This window comes from Lissotriton vulgaris, chromosome 11, assembly GCF_964263255.1.
Source record: "Lissotriton vulgaris chromosome 11, aLisVul1.2, whole genome shotgun sequence".
Lineage (NCBI taxonomy): Eukaryota > Metazoa > Chordata > Amphibia > Caudata > Salamandridae > Lissotriton > Lissotriton vulgaris.
The window spans coordinates 26,929,479-26,950,303 of NC_141699.1; the positions used below are offsets into that span (position 1 = coordinate 26,929,479).

A 20,825-nucleotide genomic window follows, 5' to 3' on the forward strand; every position below is an offset into this window, starting at 1 on the left:
AACAGCAGAAGTGGAAATATTCCAGCACAGGGGCAAAGCAGATTGCTAGTTGGCGCTAAAGTTATGAGTTTACTTCAACGCCAACTATAATTATTTGCAGAATACATGTGTGCCCAAATGCCAACTTCAAACGTCATAAAGAAAAAGCTCTCTCTTTCTTGTCACCACACTGAGGTGCTCTCATCCCAGAGCACTATTGGCAACTGTGAGAAGTTGGTCTGATATATGATGCTCACTAGTTCTAGTGATCACCTTGTATCAGTCCAAACAACCCTTATGGTGATTGGTTGTAAGTCAACCTTATAGACCAGCTATCCTAATGGTAGCATGGACAAAGCAGTCTTAGGCTAAATTCTTTTGGCATGTGAAGCCAGCTGTTTTACCACATATAACCCCTTGAATACCAAATGAAAGGACACCACACACGTTGTTATGAAAATAAACAAGATATTTATTAATAACAACACACCTCTGAACTCTTTATGAGATTAGAGGGCGAAGCACATGACAAGACTCTTAAGAAAAATACGTTAAGTTGCACAAATTACAATGGTGCCCTAGGGGCACAACAAACCATATACTAAACAAGTGGTATAAGGAAATTGATAGAAGGAATGGAGCTGTCCAGAGGCTGTAGGTTCGCTGAGACTACACTACCCTAACCTTAGGTAAGGGGCAGGAGGCCCACGGGACGCGTGTGCAGAGTGTGAACTCACACGCAAGATGCGTAACACAGTCAATGGATACTACAAATTACCAAAAGGTAAGTAATAGACAGTTCCGACTAGTTAGGACTAAAACGACTGGATACCTGGACACTAGGAGAGTCAATCTACCCTTGAGCACCGAAATGCCCTCGTTACCTCACCCACTGGCTGCGGGTGCATAGGTATGAAAGTGCGTCGGGTTTCTGAGTTGAAGTCAATGGAGCCTTGAAGAAAAGATGCTGCAGGCGACCAGGAGGAAGATGCCGGTGTGATCCAAGGGTGGATCAAGGAAGATGAAGACCTGAAAGCAGAGGGGACAAAGTTCAAAGTTACTAGCCAGTGACTGGAGTGGAACCAGGAAGGAACCAGATGATGTCGTCGCATCAGGTGAAGGGTGGACGCTTGACTCTGCAGCCACGTGGACCAGGAGGTGTCTTTGATGACCAGGATGGAGGCACGAGCTGTCCCACACAGGCTCTCGCTGTCGGCGGTGTTGGTTCTGGATTCGGGGTCAACAAGCCTTGGCAAAGGCAACCCACACGGTGAGTGGAAAAGGCGTCTGGTGCGGACCAGGAGGGTCCGGGGTGCTTCTCCTTTGCAGGGAAGCAAGGGCCAGTCTGGAGCAACCAGACCAGGAGTGTAGATGTCGTGGATCGTCGTCTAGGAGGCCACTAGCCAGCCGGCAAGTGATCAGACAACGCGTCGAGTAGCTATTAAGCAAAAGGGCCCCACGCAGATCTCGTGGATGCTGGAGGGCTGATCTTCTGTGCAGGAGCTGCTCGGGCTGGGGCTTCTCAATCCCCAAAGCACTTTCTCGATGATGCCTCTGAAGTCGTGCTGGAAGCAAAGTGCAGTTTCTCCAGGATGGCCGGTCCCCTGTGTCTCGTCGCACCCACGGATCTCAGCTGTGCTGCAGATGTAGGTAGAGGTCGGAGAGGTCTGGAAGTCTGGGTCTCGTCGGGCTCTGAAGTCTGGATCCACCCGGGAAGACGACAAAGTGAACCGCTGGAACGCTTGATGGTGCCTGCTTGTGCAGGGTGGTCACTCCTTGGCCACAAGGGAGATTTCTTCAGTCTTCTGTGGAGCAGAACGTCGAAGTCCAGAGTTTCTTCTTCGTAGAGTTTCAAATCAGGATAATCTAATTTGGACTGGGCCAGCTCCTACCTTTATTCGCCTAAAGGGGGCTGTACTATGACTAGGTCCCTCATATGGGTGGGACCAGGAAGGAGGGTGGGTACACCCCCTATCCTTTGTCCGGTTTCGCGCCAGAGCTGGGGCTGGAGTGCCCCAGCAACTGGTTTGAACCGGTATATGCACAGGAACACCTTGTGTGCCCCAGGCATGTCTCATTCCTTTCAGGCCTGTCCTACCTAAAACACAAAATCCTGTCTGGGGTGGTTCTAGCACCTCCCAAGACAGGAAACCCTTTGTCCAGGCCTCCCTCACTGGAAGGACTCCCAGCAGCAGGAGGTCAGACTTGTTTCTGTGGTGGCAGCATCCATTTTGTGATGCTGAGGCTCAAGTTAACTTTAACCGGGGTTCACGGTTACATACATGTTGTGTCCCTCTAAAAGGGTGGAATGCTACCCTCGTCGCCAGAATTGGCGAGGGGTTAGTATTCCAATTCGTATGACACCTTACTCGACATGTTTTGATAATGCTATGCCCAAGTTTGGAATAACCGCGAGGATTATAATGCACTTAAGAGTATATGGTATAGCGTTATCATGGAAACAGCTAAAGGACTTGGTTCCGAAAGCTGTAGACAGGCTCAGCTCATGCCAGAGCACCATCTCACATAGTTCCAAGCACTCTGCCTCCAGGATTGTTAAGGCCTGCCATAGGAGTGACTTATAGGAGGATATATGTGTTCCCCAATGCTGGAATGGTGACGAGAATCCCATAGAATGACAACATTATGCACTTTGATGAAGGGCAAACCACCAAAGAGACGAGTAAGAACTGAGAAATGTTAGTTGATGTGCTGTGCACAGAGATGTTGTTTGGGCTAGGTACAGAGGGAAAACCTAAGGTTAGAACACGCCAGCATGAGCCCCATACAAAGATGGTGCGTGTATGAGTGCTGAAAGAGGCACAGGCATCGTCCCTCACATGAGCTAAATGAGCACAGTGTGTGGGTGGGACAGACAGGCCATGCCCATGTTATTCACGTGCGGAGGGTTTGTGAATATGAACAGACAGCACGCCACATGTGGGTGAAAGTGAGATCGCCCATGAGATGGAGATCAGAGGAAGCACAATGCAAATATGCGCTGTTACACCCCACACAGCACGTACACAATTACTAAGAACAGACAACTCTCACAGACATGTGGCATGGAAAACAGCATGAACATGTAGGAGGTCAAACTAATAAAGCATGTAATTGCACTGCAGTTAAAAACATGGGGAAGGAGACTACGTCTCTGCTGTTTGATAACTTACTTGTCATTCGTATCTTCTCAGCGCTCCAACCTGCATAATTACTTCTGAATTACTGAATTGGTATCTGGTGTGAGATATAACCATGACAAAAAGATCCAAAAGTTCCCCTTTCTTTACATAACGACTAGGCTGGTTTATAAAAGTGGTTGTCTTGATGACAGTAGACATAGAAGTGGCTGATATACTGCACTTTTCTTTAAATAATGGGGAAAGAATAAATAGAACACGCGCTGTGCATGTGAAACCTTCAGATAATAGTTCCACAAAAGCGTATGGAAACAGTACTTGGTCACTGGGAAACTGATAAGAGAAGCATAGAAAGAAAACACGAGGAACAACAGGAGACAGAATGTTACAGCCAATAGAAGCAGGCAAAAAGTAAGTGGCAAGCACAGGAACCAATGAAAAACAAGGAGGTGGGATGTAGGCCCCTTTTAAGATTCATATTAAATTAGGTATATTTCACAAGCACTGCGCATGAGCTGTGGAGGCGAAACCTAAAAAGGGTACTAAAGTATGAGAGTGTGAGAGCCTAACAAACACTTCGATCACAAGTAAGTAACACGCATTGGAAATGCAACAGGTCTCCTATTTGTTTGAGCTAGAGCTCTTGGCATTGTAAATGGCAATGTATTTCCACTATATGTTATGGAGTGGGTGTATGTGGTGTGTAGTGGTATTATGTGGGTTGTATTATATTAGTTAGTTGTGGCATCATGTGGTGTGGAATTGTGTGGTATGGTGTGCTGTGGAATTATGTGGATAGCGATTATGTGGTATTGAGTGTAGTGGATTTATGTGGAGTGGGATTGTGTGTTATAGAGCGTAATTGTGTGGAATGGTATTTTGTTTTGTGAAGCAGCATTTTTTAAAGGGCACTGATAAAAGCTATTCAGAAGCTGGAAGTGAGCTGTAAGCCCCCTGAGTGAATACAGCATGTATCGAGACAGCCCGTGTGCCTCCTAGGCTCGACCTAAAAAGGAAGGTGTGAGACTGGCAAGAAGGTTAACTTGCCAGGTCGAAATGGCAGTTTAAAACTGCACACACAGTGTCTGCAGTACACAAAGATTATAGGAGAAGGAGCACCGAACTAATAGCTAGTCTGTCATAGAAAGATCTTTTGATTAAATCACATTGGCCTCAATGCCTATAAGTAGCTAAAAATTCAGATGGGTAAATATGCACTTTAGCACTAGTTAGCCGTAGTAAAGTGTTCAGATTCCTAAAGCCAACAAAAATGAATTCAGCAAAAAGGGGAGGAGGAATGTAAAAGGTTTGAGGTAACCCTGCAGAAAGGGCCATTTCCAACATGAACACTATAACTTTAGGAGGCACTTGACCTAGTTGCCGTCAAAAGCACAGGAATTTCAATAGTGAAGGACGGAGAAGCGCTTCAAATCCAAGTGAATGATGTACTGAAAAACAGGACCTGCCATCAGCATGCCAGCTGGTGCTTTACTTGTCCTATTGTCATGTAATGGGTAGGTTTACGCAGTGGGACTAGCAGGCTTGCCTTGATTTTGAGACAAATTCTGAGATGGCTTTTTGGAAGGAAAACCCAGCCAATAAAACAATCAGTCATCACAAATGTTAGAACCGGCTGTCTCTAGTTGGCAGAGGTATACACTTCTGACAAATAGGGACACACCTTTTCTAGTCAGGGCAAGGGGATCACACCCTTTGATAACCCCTGCTCACCCCCTTGGTAGCTTGGCAGAGCAGAACAGGCTTATCTCAGAGGCTGTGTGTTAAGCATTTATGACCACATACAGTAATAAAGTGAAGGCACTACAAATGGACACGACACAGTAGTATTATAAAAATAGGTATTTTTATATAAGGCTTAGCACAAGACCAAATAACGACAAAAATGTACACAATCTGAATAAATACGTTGGGAAGGAAAAAAGGATAGTTCAAAGGTAGTTTCTTCTTCAGCACAAAGTCTTTAGTATCAAAGCAAATCTTCTTCTTGGCAACACAGTTCTTGGCGACAAGGTAACCCACATGGGGGCTACACGACGTCGAGGCCAAGTTAATCCAAAGGTTTGGCGTCCACCGCGAGGAGCGCTACGTCGAGCCCGGAGTCACACGGACCCCCAACAACACAGTACCTTTAGGAAAGTGAAGCACACGATGATCAGCGGCGTCGAGCACTCCGGCGTCGCGTCTTCGGTGTCGATCAGGCCTCAGCAGGCGTTGTTGTCGATGATGCGGTTGCAAAGTGTGAGCAGCGCTCACGGCGTCGAGAGGGCACGAGGGCGATGCGATCAGCAGCGGTGCAGACACGAGGTCCCTTGGAGCTGGAGCCGAACTCACTACTCACTGGCGTTGCTGCTGGCGTCGTTCAGGCCCGGCGGCCGGTCGTCGAGGAAGCGGGACACTGGGACCGTTACCCACTACGTCGGGCTGGATTCGGCGACGTTCGTCGGCTTCGAGATTGCTGGTTCTTTCAGAGGTGCTGGATTCACAGGTTCCAGCAAATAGCACTTTAAGCAGCTGAAGTCCTTTAGCCCTGTGACTTCAGCAGGAGACTGGCACTCTTCCAGTCCTTGGAGATTTTCTTAGCAAGCGTGAGAGTACACACACAGTTCCTCTCTCCTGGTTCCTTGGCAAAAATAAAGAAGCACTGCAGGATTCCCCCCAGCAAACAGCACACTGGCAGAAGGGGTAGGCAAGTCCTCAGATCAGCAGGCCTCTTGTCCTTGGTTACAGGGTTCCTTGTCAGAAGTGATCTGATTTCTTAGTTCAGGGGTCCTTCTCATATACCCCTTTTCGGCTTTGATCCCTTTGTCCATGCAGGGGGGTTTCCCAACATCCTGGGTCTGTTGTGGGTGGAGCCAGGCAGAAGCACCTGGCTTATTCACTGAGCAGGGCTGGGTCCTCAGACGCCCAGCAGGAGGTGGAGCCAGCATTGTCACTGGCAGGAGCAGAGCTATCGGCCTCCTGGCAGGAGGTGGGGCTAGGATCGTCGATGGCTGGCACAGAGCCATCAGCCGCTTGGCAGGAGGTGGAGCCAGCATTGTATCAGGCAGGGCTGGCTATCAGCAACTACTCTCCCCCTACTCTCAACGCAAATGTCCCACTCATCCCACACTGACTCATTCAGACCTCTGGAGCCACCCAGCTCCTGTCACACACACGCAAAACCAGCCGAAACCAGAAATGGTTAGACAAGAAAATAGACACTTTCTAAAAGTGCTATTTTCAAACCCAGAGTCCAAAAACCATCCACACCAACGGATGCGTAATTAAACCCCGAGTTCAGGGATACCAAACTCGACATTGCACCATGCTCCCCGAGCCAGCTAGGATCATAGCATTAATAATCCTGGCAGCCCATTCTAACTAATGGAGAGCAGGCTACCTCGCAATAGTGGACAACGAAGACGGCTGTAATTCACTATTAGGACATGCCAACTTGGTCAGGCGTGTCCTACCTTGGACTTACAATGCACCCTGCCCGCGGGCCTACCATAGGGGTGACTAACATGAAGTTAAGGGAAGGTTTGAGGGACTGGCAAGTAGGTATACTCGTGCAGCCCGCGTGACAGTACCAGACTGCACGTGGGTCTCGCAATGACCGACCCGTAGACATTCTTTTACGAGGCCGCTCTTGTGGGTGGCACAACACGTGCTGCAAGCCCACGAGCGGCATTTGTATCTACAAGCCCCGGCACTCCTGGTGCACTAGACTAGGGACTGACAGTAAACCAAATAAGCCAAACATGGATACAATCGATACATCAATTTAACATCGGGAGCACTTGCGCTGTGGCACTGATCAGCAGTGGCACGGCGCCCAAAGCATATACCAGCAAAACATCGAAAAACAGTGGAGGCAAACAGGAACAATGGAGGAGAGACTCAAGCCAATGATGTCAGGTCTAACAACAAATCTAAAATCAGATGCAAATACAAGATTGCTCCCATGGTAACCCACTTATTAAACAACAACAGAAGGAGAACTGGCAGCTGGGCACAGGTGTGACAACGTAAGGATGAACAAAAATGTAAACAATGTGAACATCCGGAAAAAGGAGGGTGGCGGTGGTATAGTGAATGCGCCAGTCGAGAGTGTTGAAAGTTGGTGCAAGATATAGGGGCAAGGTCACAGAGGGAACGGCGGCTGGCTGGGTGGAATGACAGGTTGCAGGATGGTTCAGGCAGGGTAAAGGAAGGTCATATGTCCAGGAAGGGTGGCACAAGTAAGCATCGGACATATAGTGGGAAGGAAGGGTGGCACAAGTAAGAGACAGGGGCATGTACTGGAATAAAGAGTGGCACAAGGAAGAGATGGGCATATACTGGAATGAAGGATGGCATAACGAAGAGACAGGCACATAGTGGGAATGAAGCATGGCACAAGAGATGGGCATATAGTTGGAATGAAGGGTAGCACAATGAAGAGATGGGCAAATAGTGGGAATGAAGGGTGGCACAAGGAAGAGATGGGCATATAGTGGGAATAAAAGGAAGCACAAGGAAGAGACAGGGGCATATAGTGGGAATGAAGGCTGGCCCAAGCACTATGGGGTGGGAGTACTGCGAGGAGGGTGTTAAGGAGAGAACATAAATGGCACTGGAAGGAGAGTGGTAGTAGAGGAGCGAGGGTGACAATTTGAGCAGAGAGAAATGGGCACTAGAGGCGGTATAGACCAGCAGAAGGATGTTACAGGAGCTGGCCATGTACAGGAAGTGAAGTGTGGGGGTGGCAGTATAGGCAGGAAGGTGGACAGTACCGAGAGATGATAGATGCAGAGGGACACGGAAGCAGAGTGATTTGACAAAGGAGGGCTGTACAGACAAGAGTGAGGTAGGCACAAGGAGCAGGACCGCGGAGGTGTTAGACAGATAGGAGGACACAAAGCAATGCGGTCTGTGGGGATCGGACAGGCTGGAGGGGGCAGTGATCCAGGAACAAAAGCAAAGGGGAAGGTGCAGATCAGAGTGTCAGGAAGTGAGAAAAGTGGGAGAGGCCAGATGGAGAGTAAGGGACAAAGCAGGTTGGTGCAAGGTGGCGGGTAGGAAGATCCTACAGACAGGTAGGAGAGTGCTATACTAGTAACAGTGCAGTCAGGAGATGGTGCAAACACTAGTGCGGCATTAAGAGCACAGGTGGCACCAGCAGCAGGGGCTGTAGACGTATGGGGCTACAGTACTTAAAGGGAATAGGTGGCACAGGCAGTAGAAGAGGTGCAACAAGGGCAGCTGAGGGCCCTTGCAAATAAATGACAGTAGATAAAAGAGAGTTGTTGGGGGGGTATAGGGTGTTGGAGGCATGTGGAGGGTAAGAGTACAGACAGCGGGGCAGAGAGGGAGACTGGCCCTGCAGAGGGGAGGGGTACAGAAAAGAGGATGCTAATGTACAAGCAGGAAGGTGGACGAAGAAGAGGGATGGACTTTGCAGAGGAGGAGACAGGAGAGGGTGACAATATCTGCAGGTTGAGGGGGACAGACAGTGGGTCAGCCAGAGATGGGTCAGGTGAGAAGGGCATGAAGGGTACAGTGAGGACGGGAACAAAATAAGAAGAGGAGTGAGAAGCATTGGGCACCCAATCACTTACCACGTAGGCGGCGCCGCCCTCCCCACTATGGGTCTCAGACTCTATGTCTCTGGGATGGAGAAGTGCATGTCCCCTGTTTGCACGCCCTGCTCCTCTTCAGGCATGCCATGCGCACCCTCTCCAGGCAGAGGGTACACATTGGTTGTGTTGTATTCTGACATTATGGCTGCATTATGCATTATTAATCAAAGTGGAGAACAGCTTTGAAAAACGTTATTTATGCGACCTCACACTTCCTCAGATTTAAAAAAAAACAAAAAACTATGCCACGCCCCCCAACGGGAGGAGGGGCTAGTAGAGAAGGCTGTAGGAGAACTTCATTAAGGAAAATAGTGCTTACAGTCTAAAACAAGCCCAATCCTCCTTTAAACAAAGCCCAAAACCAACTAACATCCTACTAAAGAACCCAAATGACGGTTGACATCGGAAATAGGTAAAAGCCTAAAAAGTATAACCAACGAAGAAGGAGGCATGGCGAAAGACGTACCCTCACTACAACTGTGTAATTAGCAGGAGGGGAGAAAACTATATTTAAATGTAATCAGCTATGGTGCTGAAACAACACACAGGCAAACAGAAAAAGAGCAGTAAACTAAGGAAAAAAGTAGTCCCCCAGAAAACAGACAAAGAACTGTAGTGTGTTGAGTCAGTACTTAGTCCCTGCTGCATGGGAGGAACGAAAGAGAGAAGGGAGGGACAAAGAGGCAGGACTGAGCACTGGCAAGCAAGGAATTTTTGAAGGACACTCAAACAAATCAAAAGCTGGGGGATGGCTTTAACCCAACATAAGAAATTACAACAGGCCTTGAATGCTGGACCTAAAAAGGATACTAAAGTATGAGAGTCTAACAAACACTTAGGATCCAATGGAATTATAAGACCACAAGTAAAAAGGGCACTAAAGTATGAGAGTGTGGGAGCCCAACAAACATTTGTGATCCCAAGAGAAATAAACATTCTTAAAACCAACTGTTGTGGTGTGAGGTTGGTTACTGGCATGGTTAGGCACACAGGCAAATATGCTTTTTACCTATTTTGTGCTGGGCAAAATCATATTTCTTCCTTGGCATACTAGCCTGGACCTTCAGTGCATATATAAGAAGTGGATGAACTAATGCAAAGTTTGGGTAGGAAAGCATCTCAGCTCCACTATATTTTATGTGCATTTGTCCACCCGAGGTGTTTGTTGTACTGATGTCTGCACAGACATGAACTATATTTCCATCACATCTGTACATAAGGGAGTTGATGTTTTATTTACTTTCATATATAAGGAGGGGGCATTCTATTCCCATTCTTACATAAGGTGTGGGTGTTTCACTCACATCCATGCATAAACTAGCTACTGTGTAGCCCACATTTGCACGTTAATGGTGTGTTTTACTCCTATAGTACAAAAGGGAGTCGATGTTTTACCTACACTAGTACATAACGGATGTGTATTTTAGTTAATCTGTACACAAAGACCTTTGAATTACTTGCGTTTGCATGTTCATGGTGTGTTTTACTCACATCTGTATAAATGGAGAGGATATTTGACTTTTGTGTCTGCTGTTTTATGGCGAGAGATGACAGCACATTCTGGATGGTTGGATTTTGGTCTGAACATCTGGAACCAGATGCTTGGCTTTCTTTAGTGGTCTAGGAAAGAGCTTTGGGATGCAAACAAGAGCTAATGTGGGTATACCCAGTGCATGAATTGTTGTAAAACATATTTGGCAGCATTAATAATGCCTATTTGGCTGTGACTGTCCAAATCGATTCAATCAGTATTCTTCTTCAACAGATTTACGGTGATAAAGATTCAGACGGATTCTACCGAGGCGAGACATGCGGCAGAGTTGGGTTCATACCTTGTAACATGGTCTCTGAGATACAAGTCGAAGACGACATGGTGGACCAGCTCTTGAAACAAGGCTTCCTCCCACTCAACACCCCCATACAAAAAATAGGTAAGGATGCTGGCGACCTGGAGGTTCACACAATAATGGGTAAAAGTGAGTTATTCAGCCACAGCATAACTCTTGACACCAGAAATGTATCTGAGAAACACACACAGAAACAGGGAAGACAGGCACATGAGGAATGAGGTGACCAATCCTTTTAAATGTATGTCAGTGAAAGGAGGAAATGGAAGGGTTGGGAGTGAGTGAGTGAGTGAGCTTGAAGAGAGCAAGGCAAGACATGCAGTAAACTGTCAGGGTAAAGCAAAATTGTTAATTAAATACCATTAAGTACTCACAAAAGAAAAAGTTAATCTTCAGAGGAAGGACAGGAAGTGTGGTGGTTGCAAGCCCATGCTCGGAGGACGAGAGTGGAGGTAGTGCAATTTTACAAAAGCAGAAGGCAGGAGTAGGCACACAGCAACAGGGCAGTCACTTGGAGATCAGGAGACATAAGTGGAATCCCTTATACTTATAAAGGTAGAATAGTGCATAGAATCAGTGCTGAGATGTTTAAGTATGTTCCAGATCCAACACGCAGCAGCTGTGGTGTTTTATCATTTGCAGGAGTAGGTTGTCCTGTCCTACACCCTTCAGAGAGTAGTGACACTAAACACAGACATGGCCTTCCTCAGTCGATAGTATAAACCTGTGACTGACAGTCACTACTTAAGCCTCCAGCCCTAGTATTGTATACGATTCAAGGCACTCGGTGTATAGTCGTGGACATCTCACTCAAGGCTTTGTAAACATTGCCTCCAGGCTTCAGTGTTTGATCCAAGGCACTGCTTGTATAGCCTTCGACATCCTACTCAAGGATTTGCAAACATTGCCTCCGGGCTACAGTGTTCAATCCAAGGCACTGCTTGTATAGCTTTTGACATCCCACTCAAGGCTCAGTAAACATTGCCTCCAGCCCTCAGTGTTCGATCCAAGGCACTGCTTGTATAGCCGTGGACATCTCACTCAAGGCTCTGTAAACATTGCCTCCAGCTCTCAGCGTTCAATCCAAGACACTGCTTGTATAGCCTTCCATATCCCACTCAAGGCTCTGTAAACATTGCCTCCAGCCCTCAGCGTTCGATCCAAGGCACTGCTTGTATAGCCTTCCATATCCCACTCAAGGCTCTGTAAACATTGCCTCCAGCCCTCAGCGTTCGATCCAAGGCACTGCTTGTATAGCCGTGGACATCTCACTCAAGGCTTTGTAAACATTGTCTCTAGTCCTCAGTGTTCGATCCAAGGCACTGATTGTATAGCCTTCGACATCTCACTCAAGGCTCTATAAACATTGCCTCCAGCCCTCAGTGTTCGATCCAAGGCACTGCTTGTATAGCCGTGGACATCTCACTCAAGGCTCTGCAAGCATTGCCTCCAGGCTACTGTGTTCGATCCAAGGCACTGCTTGTATTGCCTTCCACATCCCACTCAAGGCTCTGTAAACATTGCCTCCAGCCCTCAGCGTTCCATCCAAGGCACTGCTTGTATAGCCTTCGACATCCCACCCAAGGCTCTGTAAACATTGCCTCCAGCCCTCAGCGTTCGATCCAAGGCACTGCTTGTATAGCCTTCGACATCCCACCCAAGGCTCTGTAAACATTGCCTCCATCCCTCAGTGTTTGATTCAAGGAACTGCTTGTATAGCCGTGGACATCTCACTCAAGGCTCTGCAAGCATTGCCTCCAGGCTACAGTGTTCGATCCAAGGCACTGCTTGTATGTCCATGGACATCTCATTCAAGGCTTTGAAAACATTGCCTCCAGCCCTCAGTGTTGGATCACAGGCAGTGCTTAACTACCCTTGGATATCACACTCAAGGCTCTGCAAGCATTGCCTCCAGCCCTCAGTGTTGGATCACAGGCCCAGCTTAACTACCCTTAGATATCACACTCAAGGCTCTGCCAGCATTGCCTCCAGCCCTCAGTGTTGGATCACAGGCACTGCTTAACTACCCTTGGATATCACCACAATCAAGGCTCTGCCAGCATTGCCTCCAGCCCTCAGTGTTGGATCACAGGCACTGCTTAACTACCCTTAGATATCACACTCCAGGCTCTGCAAGCATTGCCTCCAGCTCTCAGTGTTAGATCACAGGCAGTGCTTAACTACCCTTGGATATCACACTCAAGGCTCTGCAAGCATTGCCTCCAGACCTCAGTGTTAGATCACAGGCACTGCTTAAATACCCTTGGATATCACACTCAAGGCTCTGCAAGCATTGCCTCCAACCCTCGGTGTACATTCTAAGGCACTGCTTAACTACACTTAGATATCACCACAATCAAGGCTCTGCAAGCATTGCCTCCAGCCCTCAGTGTTGGATCACAGGCACTGCTCTTAACTACCCTTAGATATCACACTCAAGGCTCTGCAAGCATTGCCCCCAGCCCTCAATGTTCGATCACAGGCACGGCATAACTACCCTTGGATATCACACCCAAGGCTCTGCAAGCATTGCCTCCAGCCCTCAGTGTTGGATCACAGGCACTGCTTAACTACCCTTGGATATCACCACAATCAAGGCTCTGCCAGCATTGCCTCCATCCCTCAGTGTTGGATCACAGGCAGTGCTTAACTACCCTTGGATATCACACTCAAGGCTCTGCAAGCATTGCCTCCAGCCCTCAGTGTCAGATCACAGGCACTGCTTAAATACCCTTGGATATCACACTCAAGGTTCTGCAAGCATTGCCTCCAACCCTCAGTGTTAGATCACAGGCACTGCTTAAATACCCTTGGATATCACACTCAAGGCTCTGCAAGCATTGCCTCCAGCCCTCAGTGTTAGATCACAGGCACTGCTTAAATACCCTTGGATATCACACTCAAGGCTCTGCAAGCATTGCCTCCAGCCCTCAGTGTTGGATCACAGGCCCAGCTTAACTACCCTTAGATATCACACTCCAGGCTCTGCAAGCATTGCCTCCAGCTTTCAGTGTTAGATCACAGGCAGTGCTTAACTACCCTTGGATATCACCACAATCAAGGCTCTGCAAGCATTGCCTCCAGCCCTCAGTGTTAGATCACAGGCACTGCTTAAATACCCTTGGATATCACACTCAAGGCTCTGCAAGCATTGCCTCCAACCCTCGGTGTACATTCTAAGGCACTGCTTAACTACACTTGGATATCACCACAATCAAGGCTCTGCAAGCATTGCCTCCAGCCCTCAGTGTTGGATCACAGGCACTGCTCTTAACTACCCTTGGATATCACACTCAAGGCTCTGCAAGCATTGCCCCAGCCCTCAATGTTCGATCCCAGGCACTGCATAACTACCCTTGGATATCACACCCAAGGCTCTGCAAGCATTGCCTCCAGCCCTCAGTGTTGGATCACAGGCACTGCTTAACTACCCTTGGATATCACCACAATCAAGGCTCTGCCAGCATTGCCTCCATCCCTCAGTGTTGGATCACAGGCAGTGCTTAACTACCCTTGGATATCACACTCAAGGCTCTGCAAGCATTGCCTCCAGCCCTCAGTGTTAGATCACAGGCACTGCTTAAATACCCTTGGATATCACACTCAAGGTTCTGCAAGCATTGCCTCCAACCCTCGGTGTACATTCTAAGGCACTGCTTAACTACACTTGGATATCACCACAATCAAGGCTCTGCAGGCATTGCCTCCAGCCCTCAGTGTTGGATCACAGGCACTGCTTAACTACACTTGGATATCACCACAATCAAGGCTCTGCAAGCATTGCCTCCAGCCTTCAGTTTTAGATCACAGGTACTGCTTAACTACCCTTAGATATCACACTCAAGGCTCTGCCAGCATTGCCTCCAGCCCTCAGTGTTGGATCACAGGCACTGCTTAACTACCCTTGGATATCACACTCAAGGCTCTGCAAGCATTGCCTCCAACCCTCGGTGTACATTCTAAGGCACTGCTTAACTACACTTAGATATCACCACAATCAAGGCTCTGCAAGCATTGCCTCCAGCCCTCAGTGTTGGATCACAGGCACTGCTCTTAACTACCCTTGGATATCACACTCAAGGCTCTGCAAGCATTGCCCCCAGCCCTCAATGTTCGATCACAGGCACTGCATAACTACCCTTGGATATCACACCCAAGGCTCTGCAAGCATTGCCTCCAGCCCTCAGTGTTGGATCACAGGCACTGCTTAACTACCCTTGGATATCACCACAATCAAGGCTCTGCCAGCATTGCCTCCATCCCTCAGTGTTGGATCACAGGCAGTGCTTAACTACCCTTGGATATCACACTCAAGGCTCTGCAAGCATTGCCTCCAGCCCTCAGTGTCAGATCACAGGCACTGCTTAAATACCCTTGGATATCACACTCAAGGTTCTGCAAGCATTGCCTCCAACCCTCAGTGTTAGATCACAGGCACTGCTTAAATACCCTTGGATATCACACTCAAGGCTCTGCAAGCATTGCCTCCAGCCCTCAGTGTTAGATCACAGGCACTGCTTAAATACCCTTGGATATCACACTCAAGGCTCTGCAAGCATTGCCTCCAGCCCTCAGTGTTGGATCACAGGCCCAGCTTAACTACCCTTAGATATCACACTCCAGGCTCTGCAAGCATTGCCTCCAGCTCTCAGTGTTAGATCACAGGCAGTGCTTAACTACCCTTGGATATCACCACAATCAAGGCTCTGCAAGCATTGCCTCCAGCCCTCAGTGTTAGATCAAAGGCACTGCTTAAATACCCTTGGATATCACACTCAAGGCTCTGCAAGCATTGCCTCCAACCCTCGGTGTACATTCTAAGGCACTGCTTAACTACACTTGGATATCACCACAATCAAGGCTCTGCAAGCATTGCCTCCAGCCCTCAGTGTTGGATCACAGGCACTGCTCTTAACTACCCTTGGATATCACACTCAAGGCTCTGCAAGCATTGCCCTCAGCCCTCAATGTTCGATCCCAGGCACTGCATAACTACCCTTGGATATCACACCCAAGGCTCTGCAAGCATTGCCTCCAGCCCTCAGTGTTGGATCACAGGCACTGCTTAACTACCCTTGGATATCACCACAATCAAGGCTCTGCCAGCATTGCCTCCATCCCTCAGTGTTGGATCACAGGCAGTGCTTAACTACCCTTGGATATCACACTCAAGGCTCTGCAAGCATTGCCTCCAGCCCTCAGTGTTAGATCACAGGCACTGCTTAAATACCCTTGGATATCACACTCAAGGTTCTGCAAGCATTGCCTCCAACCCTCGGTGTACATTCTAAGGCACTGCTTAACTACACTTGGATATCACCACAATCAAGGCTCTGCAGGCATTGCCTCCAGCCCTCAGTGTTGGATCACAGGCACTGCTTAACTACACTTGGATATCACCACAATCAAGGCTCTGCAAGCATTGCCTCCAGCCTTCAGTTTTAGATCACAGGTACTGCTTAACTACCCTTAGATATCACACTCAAGGCTCTGCCAGCATTGCCTCCAGCCCTCAGTGTTGGATCACAGGCACTGCTTAACTACCCTTGGATATCACACTCAAGGCTCTGCAAGCATTGCCTTCAGTCCTCAGTGTTAGATCACAGGCACTGCTTAACAACCCTTGGATATCACACTCCAGGCTCTGCAAGCATTGCCTCCAGCCCTCAGTGTTAGATCACAGGCAGTGCTTAACTAGCCTTGGATATCACACTCCAGGCTCTGCAAGCATTGCCCCCAGCTCTCAGTGTTAGATCACAGGCACTGCTTAACTACCCTTGGATATCACACTCAAAGCTTTGCAAGCATTGCCTCCAGCCCTCAGTGTTGGATCACAGGCACTGCTTAACTACCCTTGGATATCACCACAATCAAGGCTCTGCCAGCATTGCCTCCATCCCTCAGTGTTGGATCACAGGCAGTGCTTAACTACCCTTGGATATCACACTCAAGGCTCTGCAAGCATTGCCTCCAGCCCTCAGTGTTAGATCACAGGCACTGCTTAAATACCCTTGGATATCACACTCAAGGTTCTGCAAGCATTGCCTCCAACCCTCGGTGTACATTCTAAGGCACTGCTTAACTACACTTGGATATCACCACAATCAAGGCTCTGCCAGCATTGCCTCCAGCCCTCAGTGTTGGATCACAGGCACTGCTTAACTACCCTTAGATATCACACTCAAGGCTCTGCCAGCATTGCCTCCAGCCCTCAGTGTTGGATCACAGGCACTGCTTAACTACCCTTGGATATCACACGCAAGGCTCTGCAAGCATTGCCTTCAGTCCTCAGTGTTAGATCACAGGCACTGCTTAACAACCCTTGGATATCACACTCCAGGCTCTGCAAGCATTGCCTCCAGCCCTCAGTGTTAGATCACAGGCAGTGCTTAACTAGCCTTGGATATCACACTCCAGGCTCTGCAAGCATTGCCTCCAGCCCTGTGTTAGATCACCGGCAGTGCTTAACTACCCTTGGGTATCACACTCAAGGCTCTGCAAGCATTGCCTCCAGCCCTCAGTGTTGGATCACAGGCAGTGCTTAACTACCCTAGGATATCACACTCAAGGATCTGCAAGCATTGCCTCCAGCCCTCAGTGTTAGATCACAGGCACTGCTTAACAACCCTTGGATATCACACTCCAGGCTCTGCAAGCATTGCCTCCAGCCCTCAGTGTTAGATCACAGGCAGTGCTTAACTAGCCTTGGATATCACACTCCAGGCTCTGCAAGCATTGCCTCCAGCCCTGTGTTAGATCACCGGCAGTGCTTAACTACCCTTGGGTATCACACTCAAGGCTCTGCAAGCATTGCCTCCAGCCCTCAGTGTTGGATCACAGGCAGTGCTTAACTACCCTAGGATATCACACTCAAGGCTCTGCAAGCATTGCCTCCAGCCCTCAGTGTTAGATCACAGGCAGTGCTTAACTACCCTGGGATATCACACTCAAGGCTCTGCAAGCATTGCCTTCAGTCCTCAGTGTTAGATCACAGGCACTGCTTAACTACCCTTGGATATCACACTCCAGGCTCTGCAAGCATTGCCTCTAGCCCTCAGTGTTGGATCACAGGCACTGCTTAACTACCCCTGGATATCACCACAATCAAGGCTCTGCAAGCATTGCCTCCAGCCCTCAGTGTTGGATCACAGGCAGTGCTTAACTACCCTTGGATATCACACTCAAGGCTCTGCAAGCATTGCCTCCAGCCCTCAGTGTCAGATCACAGGCACTGCTTAAATACCCTTGGATATCACACTCAAGGTTCTGCAAGCATTGCCTCCAACCCTCAGTGTTAGATCACAGGCACTGCTTAAATACCCTTGGATATCACACTCAAGGCTCTGCAAGCATTGCCTCCAGCCCTCAGTGTTAGATCACAGGCACTGCTTAAATACCCTTGGATATCACCACAATCAAGGCTCTGCCAGCATTGCCTCCATCCCTCAGTGTTGGATCACAGGCAGTGCTTAACTACCCTTGGATATCACACTCAAGGCTCTGCAAGCATTGCCTCCAGCCCTCAGTGTTAGATCACAGGCACTGCTTAAATACCCTTGGATATCACACTCAAGGTTCTGCAAGCATTGCCTCCAACCCTCGGTGTACATTCTAAGGCACTGCTTAACTACACTTGGATATCACCACAATCAAGGCTCTGCCAGCATTGCCTCCAGCCCTCAGTGTTGGATCACAGGCACTGCTTAACTACCCTTAGATATCACACTCAAGGCTCTGCCAGCATTGCCTCCAGCCCTCAGTGTTGGATCACAGGCACTGCTTAACTACCCTTGGATATCACACGCAAGGCTCTGCAAGCATTGCCTTCAGTCCTCAGTGTTAGATCACAGGCACTGCTTAACAACCCTTGGATATCACACTCCAGGCTCTGCAAGCATTGCCTCCAGCCCTCAGTGTTAGATCACAGGCAGTGCTTAACTAGCCTTGGATATCACACTCCAGGCTCTGCAAGCATTGCCTCCAGCTCTCAGTGTTAGATCACAGGCACTGCTTAACTACCCTTGGATATCACACTCAAGGCTCTGCAAGCATTGCCTTCAGCCCTCAGTGTTGGATCACAGGCACTGCTTAACTACCCTTGGATATCACCACAATCAAGGCTCTGCAAGCATTGCCTCCAGCCCTCAGTGTTGGATCACAGGCAGTGCTTAACTCCCCTAGGATATCACACTCAAGGCTCTGCAAGCATTGCCTCCAGCCCTCAGTGTTAGATCACAGGCAGTGCTTAACTACCCTTGGATATCACACTCAAGGCTCTGCAAGCATTGCCTCCAGCCCTCAGTGTTAGATCACAGGCAGTGTTTAACTACCCTGGGATATCACACTCAAGGCTCTGCAAGCATTGCCTTCAGTCCTCACTGTTAGATCACAGGCACTGCTTAACTACCCTTGGATATCACACTCCAGGCTCTGCAAGCATTGCCTCTAGCCCTCAGTGTTGGATCACAGGCACTGCTTAACTACCCCTGGATATCACCACAATCAAGGCTCGGCAAGCATTGCCTCCAGCCCTCAGTGTTGGATCACAGGCAGTGCTTAACTACCCTTGGATATCACACTCAAGGCTCTGCAAGCATTGCCTCCAGCCCTCAGTGTCAGATCACAGGCACTGCTTAAATACCCTTGGACATCACACTCAAGGTTCTGCAAGCATTGCCTCCAACCCTCAGTGTTAGATCACAGGCACTGCTTAAATACCCTTGGATATCACACTCAAGGCTCTGCAAGCATTGCCTCCAGCCCTCAGTGTTAGATCACAGGCACTGCTTAAATACCCTTGGATATCACCACAATCAAGGCTCTGCCAGCATTGCCTCCATCCCTCAGTGTTGGATCACAGGCAGTGCTTAACTACCCTTGGATATCACACTCAAGGCTCTGCAAGCATTGCCTCCAGCCCTCAGTGTTAGATCACAGGCACTGCTTAAATACCCTTGGATATCACACTCAAGGTTCTGCAAGCATTGCCTCCAACCCTCGGTATACATTCTAAGGCACTGCTTAACTACACTTGGATATCACCACAATCAAGGCTCTGCCAGCATTGCCTCCAGCCCTCAGTGTTGGATCACAGGCACTGCTTAACTACCCTTAGATATCACACTCAAGGCTCTGCCAGCATTGCCTCCAGCCCTCAGTGTTGGATCACAGGCACTGCTTAACTACCCTTGGATATCACACGCAAGGCTCTGCAAGCATTGCCTTCAGTCCTCAGTGTTAGATCACAGGCACTGCTTAACAACCCTTGGATATCACACTCCAGGCTCTGCAAGCATTGCCTCCAGCCCTCAGTGTTAGATCACAGGCAGTGCTTAACTAGCCTTGGATATCACACTCCAGGCTCTGCAAGCATTGCCTCCAGCTCTCAGTGTTAGATCACAGGCACTGCTTAACTACCCTTGGATATCACACTCAAGGCTCTGCAAGCATTGCCTTCAGCCCTCAGTGTTGGATCACAGGCACTGCTTAACTACCCTTGGATATCACCACAATCAAGGCTCTGCAAGCATTGCCTCCAGCCCTCAGTGTTGGATCACAGGCAGTGCTTAACTACCCTAGGATATCACACTCAAGGCTCTGCAAGCATTGCCTCCAGCCCTCAGTGTTAGATCACAGGCAGTGCTTAACTACCCTTGGATATCACACTCAAGGCTCTGCAAGCATTGCCTCCAGCCCTCAGTGTTAGATCACAGGCAGTGTTTAACTACCCTGGGATATCACACTCAAGGCTCTGCAAGCATTGCCTTCAGTCCTCAGTGTTAGATCACAGGCACTGCTTAACTACCCTTGGATATCACACTCCAGGCTCTGCAAGCATTGCCTCTAGCCCTCAGTGTTGGATCACAGGCACTGCTTAACTACCCCTGGATATCACCACAATCAAGGCTCTGCAAGCATTGCCTCCAGCCCTCAGTGTTAGATCACAGGCACTGCTTAACTACCCTTAGATATCACACTCCAGGCTCTGCCAGCATTGCCTCCAGCCCTCAGTGTTGGATCACAGGCAGTGCTTAACTACCCTTGGATATCACACTCAAGGCTCTGCAAGCATTGCCTCCAGCCCTCAGTGTTAGATCACAGGCAGTGCTTAACTACCCTGGGATATCACACGCCAGGCTCTGCAAGCATTGCCTTCAGTCCTCAGTGTTAGATCACAGGCACTGCTTAACTACCCTTGAATATCACACTCCAGGCTCTGCAAGCATTGCCTCTAGCCC

The 20,825-nt window shown here is 48.8% G+C and overlaps 1 protein-coding gene across 7 annotated transcripts in view; it reads left to right on the forward strand.

The window, feature by feature from the left end:
• The window catches only part of RIMBP2 (RIMS binding protein 2), a 1,349,166-nt gene that overhangs the window by 1,155,891 nt on the left and 172,450 nt on the right, over positions 1-20,825 (forward strand). For all 7 annotated transcript variants that reach the window (XM_086942673.1, XM_086942667.1, XM_086942669.1 and 4 more), the window contains one exon: positions 10,506-10,671. In XM_086942673.1, coding sequence (XP_086798799.1) covers positions 10,506-10,671 — 166 coding nt within the window. The remainder of the gene's footprint in view (positions 1-10,505; positions 10,672-20,825) is intronic.